The sequence below is a fragment of the Schistocerca americana genome, chromosome X, assembly GCF_021461395.2.
Source record: "Schistocerca americana isolate TAMUIC-IGC-003095 chromosome X, iqSchAmer2.1, whole genome shotgun sequence".
Taxonomy (NCBI): Eukaryota; Metazoa; Arthropoda; class Insecta; order Orthoptera; family Acrididae; genus Schistocerca; species Schistocerca americana.
In genome coordinates, this window is record NC_060130.1 from 868,643,873 (window position 1) to 868,669,095 (window position 25,223).

Below are 25,223 nucleotides of genomic sequence, written 5' to 3' on the forward strand. Positions count from 1 at the left end.
AGAGTGAAAATCTCATTCTGGAAACACTTGACTGTTGTTTTATTGTAATTACCAGTAGAGACACTCGTAACATCTACCATATGTAAGAAAGAGATTTTGCTTACTTATCAGGTCATGAGATGATGGGATAATCCCAAAATGTGCCTTGACAAGAAACACTAAAGAAATTCACAAAAAAAAAAAAAAAACAATGAATAATTCTGAGTAATGTCACAGCATTTTTAAAGTCTATTTCATAGTTACAATTGAGATCCTGATTCAATAACGTTATGAAGAATGATATACATACATTTCATATTCAACATAATATGAGAGATGTCAGATATGAAGATTATCATTCAGCACCAAATCACGCATGAGGATCCTCCTTGTACTGTGAATCACGCTTCAAAAAAATCTTTCTTGATGCTAAACCTACAGTTGAGCAGTTACAACCCTGTACGACTATAAAATCTTTGATACCTTTATAGAATGAGTCACATGCTGCTAATTAGTCATGACAACACTACCTTGTTCATAATATTCTGTGAGGGCCACTATGCTTTCCTGGAAGAATTTTCATTTGTTATTCTCAGATGACCCCATTCTCTGAATTGTGTAAGATCTCTACTTCTTCAACATGTATAGAGATATAAATCAGTAGACAGTGTGACTTTTACTAAACCAATAGACTTTCATATCAATCTTCATACAGATATGAGGCTCACTGGCTATAGGCAGTGGAAGTTGGAGGGGTTTGTGTCTTGTTTTAGAAGACACCATTTCACACACAATACCCTCACAAGAGCAATGGCTCGACAAGCTGAAATTTCTCTGGTTAAGAGTTGCTATCAATATTACTCCATGCACCAAAGAAATTTCATCAGCTTCCACTAAACTAGGATTCATCAAGTGGCACGGATCCAAATATCTACATGACATTGTATTCTCCTCCTCAACTCTACTTCAGTTGTTCTACTGCCTAGTAAACTTGTTGCTGATTCCTGCAAAAGCCTTTCTCAATTTCCACCTGAAATTTCTCCTAGCTACTGAACTTCTCTTTGCTTTTCTTGATCTGCTGCTGCACTGGATCACCAAGCAAATGCAGACACTGTCCAAACATACAGCGTCAACCGATTTATTATATTTTGTAACTTGGTTAAATCCTTTCCAGCTATTTCATCAGCTAATGAATATCACACTCTGAAAACACTGGATGCCTGATATTCAATCAGCTCACAGAGGTTTTCATATCCCTGCCTAATGATTAAACAGACCAAAGTTCAAATGGTTCTCCCTTTTAACTCTCCACAAACTAAATGTAACACAGGGCTGACCACAGCATGCCAGATTTCATGTGTGCAGCGTGTGGAGGCCGTAGGCATGCTAAGGCCCAGTCTGTCACTCAGGTTTGCTTGGTCCTTCTCAGAAGTACCCAGAACAGCACAACATTTCATTTAACATTGCGATGCGGCATTTTTTGGTTGGCACAACTCTACTAGTTCAGCAGAACTATGGTGGCAGTGCTGTTTAATTTTTGCTATTTGTTCATGGTATGAAGGACATTCACAGGTCTAGTGACTGTTTGCACAAAAAGAGGCAGTCTAGTGATCTATTCTCATATTCTTTTAAAATGAATGGGAACAACACCGTAAGCAATGGCTACTGCTTATTTGCTATGAAATGACATTATAGTACCATGCAGAGAGAATTTAAACATTTAGATGACAATGAAAGAGCACAAAACTACAATTATCGACAGATGGGGTTCATTGTTCTGTACCACAAGAAGTACTTTGTGCTAAATTTGCAGGCATGGAGCATTTGAAGAAATTGGTGGTATGAATAGTAAAATTCCTTAAGTTTCACCCATTATTCCATCATCAGTTGCAATAGTTTTCAATAGAAATAAAAGAAGAGTTGGAAACTTCATATATTACTGCAAAGTACATTTATTAAGTCAACAGGCATGCCTGTAATGATTTTTTGATTTCAAACTCACTATTGTTGAATTTATAAAGGAAAAAGGAGTGCAGGAACAAAAATTAAAATATTGGGAATGGATTGCAGACTTCGCATTTTAAGTAGACTTGACCACATATTGCCCACAGTAAAACACTGGAAGTTTTCTTCTTTCTGACTGAATAGGGACGCATTTAAAAAGAAAGTCATATTGTAGAATACAGTCCAGTTCCCTAAACTCACTGGCATTACAGAAAGCGTGAGGTTTGAAAATTCACTGTGACCTTGCAAGATTTAAAAGGACAATTCTATGAAGGTTTTGAGGACACTGTCAGTCTTACACTTGTTTTCGAGCTGTTTTCGAGACCATTTGTCATTTCAGGTGAAAGCACCCTGTGCACATGCAGATGTAACTGACTGACCTGTGAGGTAATTTCAGTTGCAATGACAAATCTTTTCACGTTAAAACTCTCCAGGACGTCTACACTGCTTTCCTCAAGTAGATTTTCCAAGTCTCCAAAATGAGGTAGCAAGAGTGCTACAATATTTTGACCAATATATTTGTGTGAAAGACTGTTTTTCAATTATGAAGCTAATAAATCACAATTATGTGGCAACTTGAGTGCAAAACTCTATTAAATTGTCTGTGTTTGTGTATGCTGATAGTTGGTATCAGGTAAAAATTATAATATGTCTTCAGTGTGCCAAAAGTAATTCATTAATACTGAAAACTTGTTTTGTTTGTGATCTATGTTGTTGAGAAATGCGAAATATAAAAGCGACGGGACTGCCATTTAAATGTGGCACATTCGCTGTTTTCCCCTCTTCCCCCTCCTCACGCTCAGATGGCATGGTGTGGCAGCGGGGGGAAATGATAAGCATGGCTGTGCGCTCTGGCCTGTGCTCCAAAATCTTGGCCACCCCTGATGTAACATCCCAAAAAAATATGGAAGAAGACAGTGACATGAGTGGTTTGGAGGATGAGGTCTTAGAAATTTAGATGATAAGAACAGCTGAAAAGCGTGCATAAGAAATTTGAATTACAGACTGAGACAATCAGAATCACTAAAAGTGTCAGGTTTCCTCCCACACAATCTCTCTCTTCAGAGACTCAAAAATACATTTACAATAAGTTCACTAAAACTACTCATCACCTAATTCTGGTGGTACATTCTCAATGACACATTGTCACCCCTCACGACTCATTGTTGTAGGCCATTCATTCATACAGTGAACAACAGTCAAAAATCTACATTTATAATTAAAATATTAGCTTTCACTAAAAATAAAACTTACCTATCGGATAGCCAATTGCAAAGTCATTACTCTGTGTACAAAAGATGGCGAAGAGCCCTGCCCGTGCAGGGTTCACAGGACGACTAATAAGTAATGTGATGATAACTACTAATAGAAATACAATGCTCTTTGCCACCAGTATTGACAATAAAAACGTCCAGTTCACTGTACGGAGGTCAAGCTCTGCTAAAGACAGAAATATAAGAGCTGGCAAAGAGAAAACTCTTACAAATGCATCCAACCCTTTAGTTTCTGCCTGGGATAGCAAATTCTGCCGTCCTGCAATATACCTGGAACAACAAGATATGAAACAGATACAGAACAAGACCAAACTAATGAAACAAAGGAAGCATTCAATGGAACATATACAACAATCAATTATCCACAGGTAGCAAAACATTTGGTATAAGGAGATTAACTGTCTTTGATTTGATGTCTCTTCTTGAAGACTTGAAGGAGCTGCACTTTTTTCTACTCACTAGGAACTCTTTGTCCCTCAAGCAACCTACAGTAGATTGCTAATAGAAGAAGATCAAGTACTTTCACATACTGTACATAGAACTGTATAGGTATCCCATGTGGTCCAGATTTGCTGTTCTGTGGTCACTTGCTTCAATATCTGTCATTCTGAAAGTCATACTATGATTGAAAGAAGGGATTTCAACATGATCTTTCTCAGTGTAACAGTTTCAGAAAAAGGAATTCAGTATTTTGGTCTTTCTCCGTCATCCTGTGCTTCGGTGCCACTATGGTGACTGAGACTCTTGACATACGGCTTTAATCCATGTACTGATTTAACGTACAACTAAAACTTTTCAGGAATTTGATAGATAGAATTTTACTTTTGAGTTCATTAAACACTTCATGCGCAGTTCAACTTATGTTAATTTTTGCTTCATTCAGTTTTCGTTTGTTTACAGGGTCTTGGCTACACAGGGTATACATAAAGTGTGGGAACACTTTCAATTATTTATTGCACAAGAACCAAAAATTGTACAGATAATATTCTGTGTGTTGGAGTTTGACAAAAACACCAGATCTCACTCCATGTGACTTTTTTCTGTGGGAACACGTTAAAGATCTCGTGTATGTACTGCCCCTACCACATGATGTAGCAGAGCTCTGAGAGAGGATACAGGAAGCGACTGCCTCGACGATGCCATGTTGAGCGGGTACGGCTAGAATTCGATTACTGTATTGACGTCTGCCGGGTTCGCGCATATCATAAGTTTGTAAAAAAAAAAAAAAAAAAAAAACAACTTTCAGAGTTTCTCTTCAAAATGCTATATGTATGACATCTGTACAATGTTTAGTTCTAGTGTAATAAATAATTGAAAGTGTTCCCATACTTCATGTACACTCTGTACAGCCAAGACAGAACCTGGAACGAAGCTCTCATTGCATCTGAAACAGCTTTTTAACAAAGCTGTCAGAACACAGTGGGCCTTTCCCAGGCCTCACAATTTTTGCTCAATACATACCTGTCTGAGATACTGTACAATAATCTTAATATCTGTACATTTATCTCAACAAAAAGATAAATGTTTGATGTTACTGATCAGGTAACCTGAAATCTGTTATACACTTACTGAGCCTCCTACATGTCTTTAAATTTCTATTTACAATGCAGCCAGTGATGCTATAATGGCATTACGATCACTGATTCCCTGTTCTGCATGAAATGAGTTGAAAAGTTTGAGCCTGTTTGTAACCAGCAGATCTAAGATGATACCCTCATGAGTCAGTTCTCTGACTAACTGCTTATGGTAATTTTCAGATAAGACATTAAAAAATGAGGAGGAGGAGGAGGAGGTCACACAATTCTCTGTCCCAAAGTGACTTGGTAATAGCAATGTCTTCATACAAAAATGGATTTAAATAATCTTCTTATGTTGAGTCGCAGAAACTCATTGGGACATCTCTCATGCCTACATCATGGAGGTGACTGAGGAAGTTCCTATGAAGGCATCACATCCTTGTGACTGATATTAGGTGCAATTTAAAACATATCCAATCCATAAAACATGATCTGGAGAAAATTCGTTGCTGATTAAAGTACCAGCACACACTACACTGTAGTGTTTCCATCCACTCCTCTCTACACATGCCACATGCCCTTGATTTAAGTTTAGGGATGTGATCTGTTGAACTGCAGTAGGGCTTAAGCACGTGGCTTTCATGCAACAATATTAATGTACTCATTTTCTTAACTGCCTTGATGTTCTGGTACCCAGAGGAAATTCACCAAAGTTCCATACCACTGTAGTCCACTGCCTTTCTGCATCATGTTGATCAAATGAAGAGTGTCATCTAACCTTTTTGCTGGAGTGCTGAAAGTCAATAGCACACTTAATGAGTCAGGTACGATAAGCATATCATTTAGTTCCAGCAGCCCTGTAAATTGGAGAACTTGCAACGAAAGCCACTGCTTTTAGTGTAACCATTGACATATTCTAAGACAGAGACTAAAGCTGCATGCCCTTGGGAAAAATTACGGCTGTAGTTTCCCCTTGCTTTCAGCCGTTTGCAGTACCAGCACAGCAACGCCGTTTTGGTTCATGTTTCAAGGCAAGATCAGTCAATCATACAGACTGTTGCCCTGCAACTACTGAAAAGGCTGCTGCCCCTCTTCAGGAACCACACATTTGTCTGGCCTCTCAATCGATACCCCTCCGTTGTGGTTGCTCCTATGGTACAGCTATCTGTATCGCTAAGGTACGCAAGCCTCCCCACCAACCGAAAGGTTCATAGTGCAGAAGAGAAATTTGGAGTAGGAATTAAAATCCATGGAGAAATAAAAACATTGAGGTTTGCCAATGACATTGTAATTCTGTCAGAGACAGCAAAGGACCTGGAAGAGCAGTTGAACAGAATGGACAGTGTCTTGAAAGGATGATATAAGATGAACCTCAACAAAAGCAAAATGAGGATAATGGAATGTAGTCAAATTAAATCAGGTGATGCTGAGGGAATTAGATTAGAAAATGAGACACTTAAAGCAGTAGATTAGTTTTGCTGTTTGGAGAGCAAAATAACTGATGATGGTGACGAAGTAGAGAGAATATAAAATTTAGACTGGTAATGGCAAGGAAAGTGTTTCTGAAGAAGAGAAATTTGTTAACATTGAGTACAGATTTAAGTGTCAGGAAGTCTTTTCTGAAAGTATTTGTATGGAGTGTAGCCATGTATGGAAGTGAAACATGGATGATAAATAGTTTAGACAAGAAGAGAATAGAAGCTTTTGAAATGTAGTGCTACAGAAGAATGCTGAAGATTAGATGGGTAGATCACATGACTAATAAGGTGGTACTGAATAGAATAATGGGAGAAGAGGAATTTATGGCACAACTTGACTAGAACAGGGGATCGGTTGTTAAGACACGTTCTGAGGCATCAAGGGATCATCAATTTAGTATTGGAGGGAAGTCCAGAGGGTAAAAATCGCAGAGGAAGACAAAGGCATGAATACACTAAACAGATTCAAAAGGATGTAGGTTGCAGTAGTTACTCAGAGATGAAGCAGCTTGCGCATGATAGAGTAGCATGGAGATCTACATCAAACCAGTCTCTGGATAGAAGACCACAACAAAAACTAGGCAGATAGTATGAGGATTCTGCTTGGAGATCAGGAGAATATAAGGTGCTTCCAACATAATGTACACATTTAATTTTCATCCATCAGTGAATGCTTTAGCCACATCTGGTCCAAGTATCCTCACAATTCTCATGATTATGTTGTTAATGTTTCATATTTCACATTTTGGGAGCAGATGGTTGCTGCAGGAAGCAAGTAGCTGAGAAAAAGGAATTTCAAAGCATTAGTTCATCAGGTACACTGCATAGTAGGGAACCATTCATGTTAAACAACAATTACTATTCTACAGTATACTTTATGTTTCAATATAGAAAGGATCATTTTTCTGAAGAAGCTCCTGTAGTCCTGTAGGTCCACTAATTTAGAATTGTTGGGGAATACTCTGCAATATAAATTTATCTGCCTGGTACTAGCACCAAATATGCAGAGAGGGTTTTGTTATTTTCAAGAACAGAGCATTGGTCAGTGTTGAATGCATTGCTCTTACGCAGATGCTATTGTAGTGGTACTGTACTTTGGCTAATTTGGAGAGAGGTAGCTTGATGCTACTGTGGTAGAAGACTGCAACACATTCTCATTGAAGATGCACAAGCAATTGGTACATGGTAAGCATTGTGGCAGCAACTGTGTTGCACCAAGTATCAACCATTGCATCAGAGACAGTTAATCAATTATTCCAGCCATGAATGAAAATGTGGGCACACCACTTCAGCCATGATTTGTGCAGTCAAGATTGATTATTGACATCATATCATCTCCACATTTCGTCCAGAGAGCGGTACAGTACATTATTGTGAGTAAATAGCACAGTTCAAAATTTGTGAGGTAATATTGCTAACCCACTTCTTATCAGTCACCCATCAAGTAATATGAAAGCACAATTTAGTTATGTGATAAATAATACTGGGGTGACACCACCCTTGAGAGACATCTTATTCTATTTAATTGGGCCCACAAGGTCATTGCATAACCAAACTTATGGTCACCAAGTGTGAAGTAGCTTGTAGATACCTGTGAAGAGACTATCTGGAACACTTATGTATCAGTGTAGGAATCTGGAGACTCATGTTCAAAAGAATATTTACAATAACAGGGAACAGAGCACATCACTATACAGTGCTTAGGATTGGATAATACTGTTAACGACACACAACTGTGTACATCTTTACTTGCTGCATTGCCATTACCACTAGGGATTTCCCCATTTACCATATATAAGACAACAAATGATTTTGGCAAAATACTTTACTTTAAAAAAGATGAATATTGCAAAATTTTCTGGAATACTATAAACCATCCATTATTGTTTTTATGGTAATTACTTTTTTCTGAAAACATCACAAGTAGCAACATACATCTACAGAACAGCAAATACAACACAATAAAGTGTTATATTTAGAAAGGGTGCATAATATCATATTACATTAGTGATTTTTTATTTGTTATTTTTATTCCAATGAACTCGTGTGCCTACGATTAATTATCATGGAACATATTCTTACATATCCAGAAATGTTTTAAAGATAAAATTGTACTAGCAATGGCGTCCTCATCAACCACACCTGGTGTGCTGCACGCCACACACAGTTATGTGAGAGACAGCACGTTTAAACCCCCCACCAGTTCGCTGCCGGTGAGCTCACTCTTTCCTCACTTGCTGCCTCAATACAGGGTGGCACACTTGCACTCTACCAGATGATGCTGAATTCACAGATCTCACTGCCTATGACTTTGACGGCCCAGCGCAACTTTTTAAGCAGCCACACTCAGAGCTTGGCCTCAGATTCAGTGGACTGACAGACTTGAAAGAGGAGCATTCACACAATGCAACACTTTTTTTCTTGCCCAGTTTTGGTTGAAAGAATGGGGAATTTGTTGTGGGGCATCATGGAATATTCCCACTTCAGCCCCTACAGTTTCATGAAGTTCTGATATGTGGCAGTGCTATGCGCAGCCTTCAAAATGTAGTATGTAATGGAGATGTGTTTCAAGCAGACAGCTGTCATAGAGTTTCTTTTGCCAGAAACCTAGAGCATCACCGATACTCGTAGGTGCTTGCAGTATGCCTACAGAGACCTGGCTATGAACAAAAGCAGGGTGACACATTGCGCGACATCTGTCATCATCCAAACAAAGTCGCACAAACCTGTCCAATCACCCGTGTGCTGCCTGGCCACACACATTTGTTACTCCTGCAATGTTGGAATGTGTGGACACACTCATTCACGGTGATCGATGGATCACGATCAGACATCTCACTGTACAACTGGATGTCTCTGTTGGTAGTTCTGACACACTCGTCCACTAGTTGGGGCACTCAAAGTTGTGTGCCCACAGGGATCCTTGCCGCTCAACAGAAGACCACAAAGAGCAACAAAGGACCATCTGCCCATAATTGCTTGCATGTTATGAGGCTGATCATGACAATTTTTTGTTGAACATTATCACAGGCAATGAAACACAGGTTCATCACTTCGGACAGCAGACAAAACTGCAATCCATGGAGTGGCACCACACTGCCTCTCCTCTGAAGAAAAAGTTAAGAGGCACACCCTCAACTGGTAAAGTCACAGTGACAGTCTTCTGTGACTCTGAAAAGGTTATTCTGTTTGATGTCCTTCCTCATGGTTTGACAGTCAATTCTGCTGCCCTTCGGAAATAGAAGAAATGACTTCAGAGTGATCAGCACCATAAAAATGCGAATGAACATCATCTCCATAACAATGCACGGCCTCAGACAAGTCTGTGCACCTGGGAGGAGCTCACAGATTTTCAGTGGACTGTTCTTCTTCATCCACATTACAGCCCAGAACTCACACCTTGTAACTCCAATAAAGGATGAATTCCAGGAAAAGCAGTACATGGGTGATAGGCAGGTTACTGATCTGGTAATACGTTGGCTCTGACATCGATCAGTGGAGTGTTACCATGCAGATGTACAGGCCCTCTCAGAAAGGTGACATAATGCCAGCACATTGAATGGAGATTATGTTGAGAAATAGGGTTTTGTAGATTAAAAAGAGTGGGGAATAATATGGTGTATTGGAATCCTGAATAAAACCAACCTGCTTTCAGAAAAAAATGTGTTGCATTACTTACTGAACATTCCCCATTCTTGTCTAACAATCAGATCGTATCAGCATTCAAGACTATTTGTTTCTATCACGAACATTACTCTCCTTGTCTATAACTCAGCACAGCAGAACAACTGGCAATAACACAGTGATCTTCTTATGCAAGGCAGAGTCAAAGTAATTATTAATGATCAGAATTTCCATTTCCCAAATTTTCCTTCTATGTAGTACATAGGAAACAACATGCACAGAGTATGACATATCATTCTTACTCAGATATGCCCAGAATTTAATCATCCAGTATTTGAGAATAAGAGCACTTAGCAACTTCCAACAAACTTTACAAACTTTTATAAACTTCTTCTCACTTAGATGCTTAACAAATTGAGTATATACTGGTGAGTACCAAATTGATTCTAATATTTATAATATGTAAACAACTTTTTATACTTTTAATACCATTTGAAGATGAGAGGAATAAGCCTTCAAAACTGGTAATAGTGTTATAAAAAAATAATTATTAAAAAGGAATAGTTGCTATATTTTATTCCATAAATAAAAAATCAGTTTTACACATTTAACACTAGAACATCAAAAGGAGTTAACAGTCATTATTTCTGAAATAATGAATTAAGTTTTTAACATCTTTCCACCAAACCTGAATTTTCACGATTTCATGAATATTTCATGGAGTACGAGGTCTGTTCAAAAAATTCTGGAAGATTCGTAATTTTGTGCCAATAGTGTGTTGGAGTGAAATGCAGTTGGCATCCCTGCATACACCTGTGCTTAATGTGCAACTGCTGGAAGCTTCACTGTTGTATGTCTGTCAGTTATTGTTCAGTGCTGTATTGAGTAGAATGTTGTGTCACACAGTCTGCAAATTTCGAAATGGCAGAGTTTTAGTAACATGTCTGCATTGAATTTTGCGTGAAACTCAAGAAAACCTTCACAGAGACACACCAAATGATTCAGGAAGCCTACAGTGATGACTGCTTAAGCTGTACTCAGTGTTACAAATGGTTCACACGGTTTAAAAATGGTCAGACAGAAGTTAAAGATGACCCTCATTCAGGACACCCTTAGACATCTGCTGACGATGTTTGTCAATAATGTCAATGAAATTGTGCGTGCAAATCAAAGACTGACTGTCAGAGAACATTTCAGGTGGATCATACACAATGCAGCATCTTGGAATGCATTGTGTTGCCACCAAGTTCATTGCACAGCTCACCAGTCAAGACCAGAAAGACCTTCGCTTTGCAATCTGTGAAGAGATTTTGGATCATGCAAATGAGAATGAGATGTTCTTTAAGAGAATCATAACTAGTGATGAGATGTGGGTCTATGGTCGTGATGTTGACACCAACACTCAATCTTCACAATGGGTCGGAAAGGTTCTCCAAGACTGAAAAAAGCTAGTCAGATCAGATGTCAAAGACATGCTGATAAGTTTCTTTGACTTTAAAGGATTAGTTCATCATGAATTTGTGCCACAGGGAGAAATTGTTAATCAATGGTATTGTCAAGATGTGCTGCGAACCTGTGAGAAAATGTGAGAAGGAAACGGCCGGAAATGTGGCGAGACAATTCAGGTTCTCACATTATGATAATGCACCTGCACATTCATCCCTGTTGGTGCGTGACTATTGCACAAAAAATGAAATCACTGGCCTGCCTCATTCTCCATACTGTCCAGGCCTGACCCCTGCCGACTTCTTTTTACTTCCAAAGATGAAAATCCCATTGAAAGGACAAATATTTGAAATGATAGAAAAGATAAAAGAAAATTCGCAATGGCACTTCACGAAATCCAGCAAGAAGTGAACTAAGACTGCTTCTGGAAGGGGAAACGGTGTTGGGAGCAGTTTATCAATTGAGGAGGAGAGTATTTTGAAGGAGACCACGCACAGTAAGTAAAAGGTAAGTGTAGAAAAATTTTGTGAACAAAGTTCCGGAATTATTTTGAACAGACTTTGTTTATCTAGAAGAGCGAGAGGAGTCGATTGATCCCTTATGTAACTCCTTTTTATAATATATTTATATAAGCACTTGTTTTTGATATTGCTTTGGTTAACAGTCACTGTCTTGAATGTTGATATAGACGGTCACAATGGTTTCCACACTGGACAATTTGACATAACTTTTCAATCATATTTCATGTGCTGCTGTTGTTACTGAGCTCACCAGTTACTGTTTACTGTTCCTTTTCCTTTTTATTCCTTGTAACATGTATTTTCAATTTTGTTGTGTCAGTGCAGTTTTGTTAATGAAGAGATTTTAGGTATTCTCAAGAAATCAGATAGTGAATCAGAAAGTGACTTATTGGGTTCACATGATGATTTCCCACCACAGACAACTGCAATGAAGAGTGAAAGAGAGAGAGAGAGAGAGAGAGAGAGAGAGAGAGAGACTAATAAAGAGTTGCCATAAGGAATGTCTATCCATTTCATTTCTTTCCACAACAGTCTCATGAGTCAACTGATATAACAGAGAAGATGGTAGCTAGGGATTGAACAGAATGAGGGTGGTCATTAACATTTCATCACCTGGAAGAAGGACTGCTTTGCATGTCCTACAGGAAAGAGGAGGGCCTACTGCATTTGTCTGCCACTGAGTGGATGATCACATAATCACTGACTTCTGACTTCTTTTTGATGAATCAATGCTGCATATCATTAAAAAAACACACAGAACCATACGCTCAAAATGAAATAAAAACAACATTTGGACTGTAATGTTGGAGAAATTGGAGACAATGATTGGTATCACTAATGCCAAGAGGTCCTTTTTATATTTAAGGCGCTTTCATGGATGACATTTGTCCACGTTCTTATAGGCCTGATTTTATCAGGGATAAAAATGATGAAAGACCATTTTCTATGAACTTATCATATTCCTTTGCCTCAATGAGAAGACATCCAGAGCTCAATGCTTCCTGCTGACAAGTTCATGCTTATTTCTGATTAGATTAGATTAGATTAGATTAATACTAGTTCCATGAATCATGAATACGATATTTCGTAATGATGTGGAACGAGTCGAATTTTCCAATACATGACATAATTAGGTTAATTTAACAACATACTTAAGTTAATATAACAACTTTATTTTTTTGTGGTTTTTTATTTTTATTTTTTTTATTTTATTTTTTTTTTATTTTAATTTTTTTAAATTTTTTTTTCTTAATTTCTATCTAAAAATTCCTCTATGGAGTAGAAGGAGTTGTCATTCAGAAATTCTTTTAATTTCTTCTTAAATACTTGTTGGTTATCTGTCAGACTTTTGATACTATTTGGTAAGTGACCAAAGACTTTAGTGCCAGTATAATTCACCCCTTTCTGTGCCAAAGTTAGATTTAATCTTGAATAGTGAAGATCGTCCTTTCTCCTAGTATTGTAGTTATGCACACTGCTATTACTTTTGAATTGGGTTTGGTTGTTAATAACAAATTTCATAAGAGAGTATATATACTGAGAAGCTACTGTGAATATCCCTAGATCCTTAAATAAATGTCTGCAGGATGATCTTGGGTGGACTCCAGCTATTATCCTGATTACACGCTTCTGTGCAATGAATACTTTATTCCTCAGTGATGAATTACCCCAAAATATGATGCCATATGAAAGCAATGAGTGAAAATAGGCGTAGTAAGCTAATTTACTAAGATGTTTATCACCAAAATTTGCAATGACCCTTATTGCATAAGTAGCTGAACTCAAACGTTTCAGCAGATCATCAATGTGTTTCTTCCAATTTAATCTCTCATCAATGGACATACCTAAAAATTTGGAATATTCTACCTTAGCTATATGCTTCTGATTAAGGTCTATATTTATTAATGGCGTCATACCATTCACTGTACGGAACTGTATGTACTGTGTCTTATCAAAATTCAGTGAGAGTCCGTTTACAAGGAACCACTTAGTAATTTTCTGAAAGACAGTATTGACAATTTCATCAGTTAATTCTTGTTTCTCAGGTGTGATTACTATACTTGTATCATCTGAAATAGGGAACAGGTTCATGCAAAACTACTACTGTCCTGATGAAAAGATTGCAACTGATGAGCAATTACTTCCAAGCAGAGAAAGGAGTGGGTTTACTTAGTTCATGCCAAACAAGCCTGACAAACATGGACTCATGTTCTGAATACCTGCAGAAGTGACATGTTTTGCCTTTTCACAGATTGGTGAGGAAGTAGGCTGACCAGACAACCAGCTATTGGGACAGTATGTCATTTGCCATCTAATGGAGCCATTTCTAAACCAAGGAGAGAACATGATAACAGACAGCTTCTTCACATCCTTTCCCTTTGCTAAGTAACTTCACAATAAAGTCATTAAAGGAAACAATGAACAAGATTCATCCAGAAATCCCAAACTGCAACAATTGTGACTTATGTTTTGCCATTGTTATAGAAAAATCTGATAAGCCAGAGTGCACCCTGACAATGCACATGTGAAGAAGAATAAGAATGTCATTGCTCTTAGCACACTACCTGAAGTAATGTTGAGTGCACAAGGAGAGAAGAAACCAGAAACTGTTACCTTATACAACATCACAGAGTATACTGTGGACACTTTTGATCAACAGATCCATCAATATTCAACTACTGTTACTTGCAAGAGAGGCTAATGTGTGTCTTTTACAACATCCTAGACATGGCAGCTCATGCAGCATTTATTGTAGGACCACTAGCAGCGATATCAAAGTCATCATCTGAGAGTAGTGTATTTCCAAATAGTCTAAAAATTCCAAAAGTAACACCTATGAATAAGAAGGGCGCAAAATGTCAAATTGCTAATTATAGGCCAGTTTCGGTTTTGTCAGGCTTCAGCAAAATTATGAAAAAATGTTCCTTTTAAGGTTAACAACCTTCCTAAATAAAGGACTCGCACTATGGATTCAGAGCTGGAAAGCCAACCCACTCAGCAATTTTCACCGTTTTAAATGACATGCTAATAGCAGTGGGTGATAAGCAATATATTTCTTGCTCTTGGTCAAGCCTTTGATGTTGCTGATCATGACATTCTCTTGTATAAGTTACGTAATTACAGAATTAGACGCCAGTCTGGAAGATGGATCCAATTATATCTCAACCATTGTCAACAGATTACAAAAATAAAACACAAGTACAGTGAAATACAAAAAAATACAGTTGATGCAGTAATGAGTAAAAACATCAAGTGTGGAATCCCACAAGGATTGGTTCTGGGACCTCTACTATTTCTGCTGTACTCTGGCTGATAAAATATATGATGGAACAACAGTACTCTTTGCAGGTGACACTAATATTCTAATTAAATCAAATAACAAAGTGCAACTGGTTGCATTAAATAAAATAAATCACATCAGGTGATGTCACATTTAAATGTTGTAGCCATCCAAGAAGATTTTAACTGAAATGATTGGTTTATCTATTCAGCAGCTCTCTGAAATAATTTGTGGTGGTGGTCCTACATAAATTATTTAAACAATTAACAAAAAATAAATCACACAGTGAAGCTTGCAATAGTACATTAATGTGAAAATGTATCACATGCCCCATGACTAATTGTTCATAAGAGCTAAACTCAACATTGCATCTCAACTGCTGAATTTTGGCTAAGTCCCGCATCGCACGAATATGTTCAGAGTCCCAACAATTTTTAAAGTACTGCATGCCACTCAGGTTAGACCATCGCTTGAAAATTGTTCTTACGGCACCCTGAACATTACTGCTCCTTCACTTGCGTAACATGAACTAGCTCTTCACGTCATCTGGTGGCTACCAGCTGGCCTTCGGACAAACCTCCAGCACTGGTCAGTGCCAATAAGACACACAACGGCATATAGGTCTGCATCCAATGGGCTACAGTCTGCCTGCCTTCCAACTTAGTCTTTCTTAAAATGGAATGCTTAGTAAAATGAACCACCATGCTTTGCTTCATACTATTACAACAAGAGTAGTTACATTATATAAAAGTTCTGTTCTTTCTGGTTCGAACAGACAACATACAGGCTGTTAAGTAAGATCATGATTAGGTTAATTAGTAAAAAAAATGTATTTGACAACAAATTAAAACATATACATACATCATACATGAACAAAAAAAATGATTTTAATTAATAATGCATCCAGTCATCCGCAGCATCAATAATTTCTTGTCATTTCCGAGGCATGCTGGAAAACCAAGTTTTCTGTGTATTCACATGGAGCAGACCCCCAAATGCATCGAATTTGCATTGATATATGTTTCAAACTGAAATTTGCTCGTGCTTGACGCAATGTTAAGAATGGGTTTCCCAAAAAGAAAAAAAGGTTAATAATTATTTTTTCCACTTTTGGAGTCACTTTACCAACTGACACATGTTCTTCAAAGTCCTTTACATTTTTAACCAATTTACAGTGTGTTACCTACTTTTGTACAAATGACTCTGATTTCCCCATATATTTAGATGCCGTGGAATGACTCATTTTAGGACCTTTGTGGTGACTACAGAGAAAAACAACCACAAAACTTGATGCATAAGCTGCATTCATCTCTCTTGTGTATCTCAGTCAAGAATTCAAAGTAAATTAATGTCTTATGGACACTGCATGAAGGACAAAGGTTCCCTCTATTGGGCTGTGAAAGAACTAATGCAATATCTTTTACCATCTGTGTGTAACGCCAACCATGCTCTTACTTAACAGATTGCATATTACATTCAATAATCTCATATGAGTAATTAATAACGTACGTCCACACAGTGCAGTATTAAAGAAATAATTAACAAGTAGAATGCATGGATGATTGAAATATCATACTGGATTCATTGATTGTTTTCATGTGGAAGACATGATGATCTGATCCTGGTATGCACTAAATCTATGTCATAACTTAATATTAGATTGAGTATGGCTATGAAGCATTCATGACAAATAGCTAGAGTGCAATGCTGTAGCCTGATACAACGTCTGCTGAGATCACGCACAGTGCTTACTCATTATTAAGCTTCAAATAATTCTCAACTGATTTGCTTGCATTCAAGATCTAACTTCAAAGTTATTAGAGATATCGCAGATATCAGTATTTCAATAGAAGCATCATGACTGCTTGATGATTCTGGCGTGCTCAGATTAGTTCGAGTCTTTAATACTTGAATATTCTTTCACTTTTAAAAGTAGTAGTAGTTTCAGTTCTTAGCACAGGTCAAGAATACTGACCACCAGTATTCCCTAATGAACATGAAATTGCCTGCCTTGTACTTGTGCAAACCAGTCCTTTGTATCAACTAGCTAACACCACTGGATTAGGAATTCTCTGGAGCTGCTCAAGCTGGTGGCCAGACCCTTGCCACCATGACCGAACAACAGTTTCGTGCTCTCAAGATTCTAAGATCTTAGCTGGCTGGGCTTTCTTCAACAAGTGTGTTATGTTACAGCCTTCTCCAGCATATGTGTTATGTAACAGTGCCAGCTGTTGGTTTTCATGATGAGTGCTGAATTCAGTATTGATTCAGAAGTTTTGATTTCGATGGTGGAGAAATGACCAATCCTGTGGGATACAACAACCAAAGAATATAAGGACAGATGACTAACTTTGCAAGTGTGGATGAATGTATGTGGACACCTACAAGGGTGCTAACATCTGTGTTGTCCATCCTACTGCTCTCTTGCTCAGAGCTCGACTACAGTACTTCCAGTGCATCTGCCGTTTGCATGGACAAGGCTACTAGTTTTTTTACCGGCTAGCAGAAACGCCTGTCCTACAAAAATTCTTGTCATGGACAAGGGCCCTTAGGTGTTGTTGCGAGGATAAAAAAAAAAGTATACATTGTTTTTGATAATACGGGAAAGTGAGGACAGGACCACAGCTTACTAGGTCCTTTAATAGCACAAGGTCTCCTCACAATTCAGGGCCATAGAAACTATTCCCTTCTTTAACAGATGGGTAAGTGGTCTTGCTTTTTCCACAAACTTCAGCACAACTTTCTATATAGTTAGCCAAACCTGAAAAGGACTGAAGCACTTTTTCTGTAGAAGGAGTAGGGAATTTCCACATGGCTTGTACAAGACGGGGTTCTGTTTATACACCATCCTGTCTGATATTAGGGCCCAAGTAATGAACTTACTTCAATACACAATGACACTTTTCCAAAGGCTTGCTTGTGCCACTTGCAATCAACTAAAGACACCTAAAATGCACCATGTGATCTATGAGGTCCTTATCAAATTCTATTGTCTAAGTACATCATACACTATTCTGGTTTGAGATCTCATAATACCCCGTCCAACAGGTGTTGAAATGTTGCCAGTACATTTTTCAACCCAAATGGTATTTGGCTGTACTGGTAATGATTGGTTAGAATCGTATATGCTGTCTCATGTTTGTTTTCTGGCACTACCTCCAACTGATTGAAACCTGTGGTCATAAAATAATGGAATTGCCACATGTTATCCAAAGTTTCGTGACATTTGCAAGGGGTATGCAACTGTGACTGTACATTTACTCAAAACCAACAGTCACAACAGAATATATAGGCCCTACTGCCATATGCATTCTTCTTTGGTACAATAATTACCAGTGCCACTCACAGGCTGGTACTCTCTTCAATTATTCCCTCATGGAGTTGTTTGTTTGTAAATTCCTCTATTGCTGATTGGAGGTGAAGTGGAACTAAGTACAGTTCCCTTACACTGGCCATTAGTTACCAGTGAGAATCTTATGCTGTGTTATTGGTGTAGCTGGCAATAGCCTGGAAGGGTTGAATAATCCTTTGTATTCCACTAACAACTTTTCCATTACCTGCCTATCACTTCCTTGCAAAGGTAGCACTTTTCCCCACAGTGAGGCTAAATCAGCATACTGTCCTGGCTTAGAACACTCTATGCTGAAACCTTTATCCAACTCTTTTTCTTCCAAAACTTCCAGGGTGCCAATCAGTGCACCTCACCAGATGGCTATATTACCATTGGCCTAAAATTATCTACACTAAAGGGCACTACTAAACTTCCCTCGGCCTCGTGGATGTATAACAAACTGCACAGTATAAAGCACCACACCTTGTCCGGTTCCTAGTTTTCTGTCAAGGGTTCAACTATACACAACATATTAAATGGAAATTCTGCTCCTACATCTCCCCAGACTAGCTTCCCTGCATCTTTTCGTCTTTTTCCCTGCATCTTTTGGTATTTTACCCCACAAGGCATGTCTAAGGGACCATGCACACAGTTCAGATAGCATCCCCGACATCTGGAGTGTGCCTTACAGCATTGCTGTTTTTCCAGCAGTAAAATCTAAACAGAATGACGTCCCACTAGCTCTACTAAAGGCCATTCCAGATCAACTTTGGCACAATGTTTACTCAGAAAATTCAGTCCAAGTGTAACATCTTAGCTTTAGCCAACTTAAGGAAGTACTTCCATGCAAGCCCAGAGGTCTTTCTCTCTCACTCAGGAATTCACCTGTGACAAATGGACCGAATGAATACTACTTCCACCTGTGCCATTTAGTCTACAATGAGGCAAGTTTTTTACATTACATGAAATGTATCATATCAACAAGTACCTGCAAACCCATATCCAGTAAAGATTTACACACCCTTCCTCCTATGTAGCCAGTTAAACAATACTCTGCTACGGATTCAGCACACAGGTATCCAGTGTTCACATTTACTGGGAATGTGTGACGAAGCAAGCTGGGGTATTTTTTACCCCCTCTCTTGTTTTGCCATTGCCTCCTTAACATTCTTTTTTCTTTCACTTTTAACTAATTACCATTAACCTACATGAGTATAATCTGCATTATCATAAAAGATAAAGGTTGGCCCTCAGTTTTACTCTCTTCAATTATTTTGGGCTTAGTTTTATGTATGTAATTGATTTTCTAATTTATTTTGACTATTCCTAGTTAGTATTTTTCATTATAGCGTGAAATCAGTAACTGTTTCATAACTTAAATTCTATTGTTGACTTATAAACAAACATAAATTCTGTACTAATTATAAACATCAGGGAGACGAGACAATAGCATTCTTTAAGTGTTTATTTGACTCTATTCAAAAACATGTTAGCAAAGCCAGCCCTTAATTAATTCCCAAGTAATTTCAAGTTTCGTCAAAAGTATCGCTATATCTGTTAATTTCATGATTTAAACAAATAATACGGCTTAACCCTTGAAGTAGAAGAAACTGTTTAAAAAACTCAATTTTTCGATGTATGTAGTTAATTCAATGAGTTAGGTTTTAATTGTAATTTCTGTAAATTAAACATCAAACAATGTATAGTTTTAGTGCCTGTTATTGTGAGGATATACAGGGTGAAGTGAAATTTGTGCACTCGGGCTTCGCAGTGCGATTCCTCACATGCCAGCGATTAAAAAAAAAAATATCTCAAAAAATTTCATCCAGTGAGCACATCCGGCAGAAAAACGACGTTAAAGAAGTTCAATCTGGCAACACTGTAACCACATGCATGGTAACTACCTCTGTCAACACACGTAAGCTGCACTGTGTAGTTGGTGCAGTGGGCTGATTCTTGTGTTAGCATGCAGGGGGTCAGTGGTATATGTTTTTTATTTGGTAAATGGAGTCCAGGTAGTGTGGTATCTGGCATCTTAATCGTCAAAAGCAATTGCAGTGGATCCTCTAGAAAACTTTTGCACTTACATACAATAATTGTAGAAATGGAAGAACGGTCAGAAAGAAGCTCTTTCCATGTCGTGGGTGTGAATTTACTCATGCCTCTTCATCTACTACATGCGAAACCTGTTTTCTTTACACCCTCCTCCAATGGTCCCATAGATTAGTATCAACTATTATTCTTGCCTCGTTCGGGTCCATTACATTTCGTTAGGGCTTTGCTTTACCAGTAGGACTACCAATGAGCTTTGCAAATAATGACCAAACTCAGTTACTGTTTGTATGTGCTATGACCATGGTCCCACTAATTATGCTTCCAACATTGAGTCTAGTAACTGCATGCTGTTAAGTACATATCTCAATGAATTATTATTATTATTATTATTATTATTATTATTATTATTATTATTATCATCATCATCATCATCATCATCATCATCATCATTCTATCGATGGGATTGTGGAAAACATCACATCTATTACAGTTAGGGAAACAGTGTAATTCTAAACCGAACATTTCACAATTACCGGTATCAGGATGAATCATGCAGAACAGTATCTGTCAGAGGGGTAATGCGAGTTGTTTGGAACAGCGCTCAGGACTGGCGGCATGTTTATTCTGTATGCGCTGTCCACCAGACAGGGACTAATTGCGAGAGGAGTAATGCGTCCATGACAGACTCCAACCTACAAGCGTACATGTATCGTATTTTATAATTGTAAACTCTAAACCAGTGTGGCAGACGTATGGCATACACAAACGATGAATATGCGGATATGCTTTTGGTCCTTGGTGTATCTGATAACTGGGCTGGTGTTGCCACTCATAAATATGCTGCTGGATATCCTCTTTGACACCATCCAGATAAAACTGTGTGTTTCGTCATCTGGAGCTGTGCCTTTGGAAGTCAGATTCTCTCCTTCCACCATCACGTGACAGAGGTCGTCCATGGACTTGCCGCACTCCAGCTACTAAGGAAGCTATTCTGAAGGTCATACACCAAGAACCTTGGCGAAGTACACGTAGCGTAGCAAGGCATCTGCATGTCTCGCTACACATGGTTGTTAATGTGCTGCACAAGGGTGGGCTGCGCATTCTGTGAATGGTTCCAACAACAACAGGAAGGCAATGATGACTTCGTGAACACCATAATATGGTCAGATGAAGCAGCATTCACTCATGGGGTGTCTTCAATACGCACAATGCCCACCATTGGTGTGAGGTTAACACACCCATTATTCGCAACCATGGATATCAAAGTTCACTTTGGCATCAACATCTCTGCCGGAATATTGGGTGACAGGTGTTACGGCCTCTACATGTTGCCTGACTGATTGACTGCACAAAGGTATCATGCAATCCTCTCAAACTATCTCCATGATGCGCTGGAAGATGTTCCACTACATGTTCGGCAGAGTATATGGCTTCAACATGATAGTGTACCTCCACACTCTGGAATTAATGTGTGACAGTATTTGGACAGAACGTTTCCAGGTAAATCGCTTGGACATGGGGGTCCAGTTGTATGGCCACTGCGTTCACCTGACCTAAATCCCCTGTATTTCTTCCTTTGGGGACAATTGAAGGAGCATGTGTACTCTACTCCGCTGACGAATGTGGAAGAATTGGTAGTGCGTGTTCATGCTGCTCTTGTTACTGTGGACACAGCTTTGCTGTGAAGGGTCCTGAGCTGTATGATCTGGCAGGTTGTGCAATGTTTGGACATGCAGGGAGGTCACTTTGAACATCTGTTATTCTGAGGACAACGTATTCTGTTGTGAAGGTCATGCAGCCATTACTATGGACATTATTATTGTCACTGGTTGCTATTGTTTGACATCTGAGTGCTCATAATACATGTAGTATAAATGACTAGTAGATGTTGTGTTATTGTACTGTGCTGTCATCTTTAGCATCTCGAACTTGATATTGTTTTTGTAGTCATTCTGTCCTATGACATGTCATTTGTTTCAACTGCCTATTTCTTGTTTGTCTAACCACGTATTTGTTATGTTCAGCGTTAAAAAATGTTGTAAATTTAGGAGACATTTGACACAAGAAATGGTGTATATTACAGTATGAAACGTCTGAATGAAATTAGCTGGTAAAAAAATGCACCTGAACCCAGGATCGAACCCTCGAATTCCTACATGCTAACCCAAATTTCTAGCCACTGCATCAACTGTACAGCACAACTAATACATGCTGACAGAGGCAGTTACCACACATGTTGTTGCCAGATTGCCACTCTTTAACGTCCTTTTTCTGGCGGATGTACCCGCCGTACGAAATTTTGTGACACACTTTTTTACTGCTGGCACATGAGGAATTGTGTTGCGAAGCCCAAGTGCACAAATTTTGCTTCACCCTGTATAAGGGCCTGATGTTTGATCCTGAGACAGTCAGTCCATGGCCAAGTTTCAGACAAGAAGCCTGTATTGGTTAGAATAACAACAACGCATCAACTTAACCGTGAAATAAGTGTAACAAAAATAGGCTGTCTGTTAAAACAATGACAGTGTCTGTTAAATTTATTTGAAAGATTGTAAACTGTGTGGTTAGGTTATTACTGCTCGTAGATGTTCAACAGTAAACTATCGTAGCAGTATGTGGATGTTTGGCAGTATGTGGATGTTGACCTGCAAACTATTAATGATGCTTATTGAAAGTTAAACAATAGAGCACTGGTCATATAACTGAGTATTATGGGGGGGGGGGGGGGGGGGTTGTGAACAGTAAAAATAAAGAACTGTGAAATGCAACAGTGCACCTGTCAGCTACATCATTCAAAGTAGTCAGTGTTGAACTTCCCCCCCCCCCATTTTTCAGCCAGTATCACAACGCAGTATGTAGACACAGAGAACAATCAACGATTAAATAAAGCAGGCAAGCTTCACATATGGTGCCCTTGCAGGTGAGGACTATGTTATGCGGGCACAATAAACTATGACTCGCGAACTTCGACAGTGAACTTGAGCGGTTTACATTGTTTTAAACAAAGGGAGTGCAACAGCCAATCAGAGCTTGGGTTTCCTGGACAGAGTAGGACAGCAGCCAATCAGCGAGTGGGTTGTATGGAAGCAGCCATTGAGTAACGGAGCAGCCAATCAGCACACAGGTGGACACAGCTGACAGGGGTAAACAAGATGCTTCACCGAGAGAATTACAACTTGCAGCAACTGTGCAGACGATAAAACAAGATGAAAACCTCAGCAGAGCAGCAAGAGACGAGTTAATAAGAATAAGGTAATTTCATGACAAAAGCTGTTTTATATTAAGTGATACATAATGAGTAGCCTTAATGAACATGACAGTGAGATGGAGGAGAATGGACAACAGGGAAGTGATGTGAAAATTAATAATGAAGCTGTGGAGGTTAGTTTTTTAAGTGAACAGAAAGACTTAATGGGGACTGGTTCTGTAGATGATATCAGTTATAAATCAGACATGAATGTAACTTTGAAGGATGGGGATGGAAGTCCTATTGTAAAGAGCGAAATGGACAAAAACAGTACTGAAATGGATGAGGTCATTAAGGTTGAGGAGGAGGAATCCAGTAGCAAGATCAAAAGTTTATGGCAGACGGAAAAGTGGAAGCGATGTCAAGGCAAATTATGAATAAATGAATAGTGTGTGTTCGAAAGAAGACATTAGTAGGGTGGAAAGTAGTATGAAAGAAGACATTAGTAATATGAAAAAAGACATTAGTAGGGTGGAAAATAGTATGAAAGAAGACATTAATAGGGTGGAGGAGAAAACTGATAGCATTAGAACTGGCATTGTTAGCTCAAAGAAAGAACTGAAGAAAGAAATTAAAAAGGAGATTCAGGTAGTCTCCTCCAATCTTCCAGAATTCAATAAAAAGGTTGAAGCAGTAGCTAAAGATTGTCACGAAAAGATAAAGAAAGTAGTACATAACATTAATGAGAAATTAACATTAATGAGTAGTAAATGTGCACGAGAGAACAAGAAGCTTTGTGATGACTATAGTAGGAGGATGGAGGCTTCCGAGAAACATTGTGCTGAAATTAGGGTTAAACTTGAGAACCAAATTGATCAGATTAATAATGATTTAGAAACTGAGATAGAAACCAAGTGTGCAGTAGTGGTAGAGGAAAAACCAGTAAAAGTGAATGAAAATGTAGATTCAAAATTGACTGAAATGGAGAAAAAGGTGGAAAAGGTACAAAATCTAAAGCATAGAGAAAGTGAAAGTGGGTCTGATTCTGACAGCAGTTGTTATGATGATAGCAATGACGAATCCAGTAGTGATGGGGATGAGGTATTTGAATTTGTTATTGATAATGTTGGTAATGTGTTAAGCAAAGAAAGAATAAAGGAGGATAATATTAGGACTAATGAAGAGTTAGAGTTTGAAAGTGATAATGAGGAAGAGAACCATGGTATCAGTCATTTGACTGTGTCTGATAATCATTTTGTTAAGCATGATGATAGTTTTTCCAGGGAAAGGATTAATGAGGATTTGTTGTATGAAGAAGATCACATGGTAAGTAAAGAGGAAGTGTGGCACCCTATAATAACAGCAAGTGTACAAGGTATAAATGTTAAGTGTTTACTGGACAGTGGTAGTGATCTGAATGGCATTTCACAGGCATTTTTTGAATCTATTAAGAACACAGAGGGTATAGTAAAGATACATGTTTCCGGAATAAAAATTATTGGTGCTACTGGTAAGCTATCAAAGAGT

The 25,223-nt window shown here is 38.4% G+C and overlaps 1 protein-coding gene across 1 annotated transcript in view; it reads right to left on the reverse strand.

Moving 5' to 3' along the window:
* The window catches only part of LOC124556360 (integral membrane protein GPR155), a 179,626-nt gene that overhangs the window by 104,753 nt on the left and 49,650 nt on the right, over nt 1–25,223 (reverse strand). Inside the window, exon 3 of the mRNA XM_047130326.1 lies at nt 3,238–3,527. Coding sequence (XP_046986282.1) covers nt 3,238–3,527 — 290 coding nt within the window. The remainder of the gene's footprint in view (nt 1–3,237; nt 3,528–25,223) is intronic.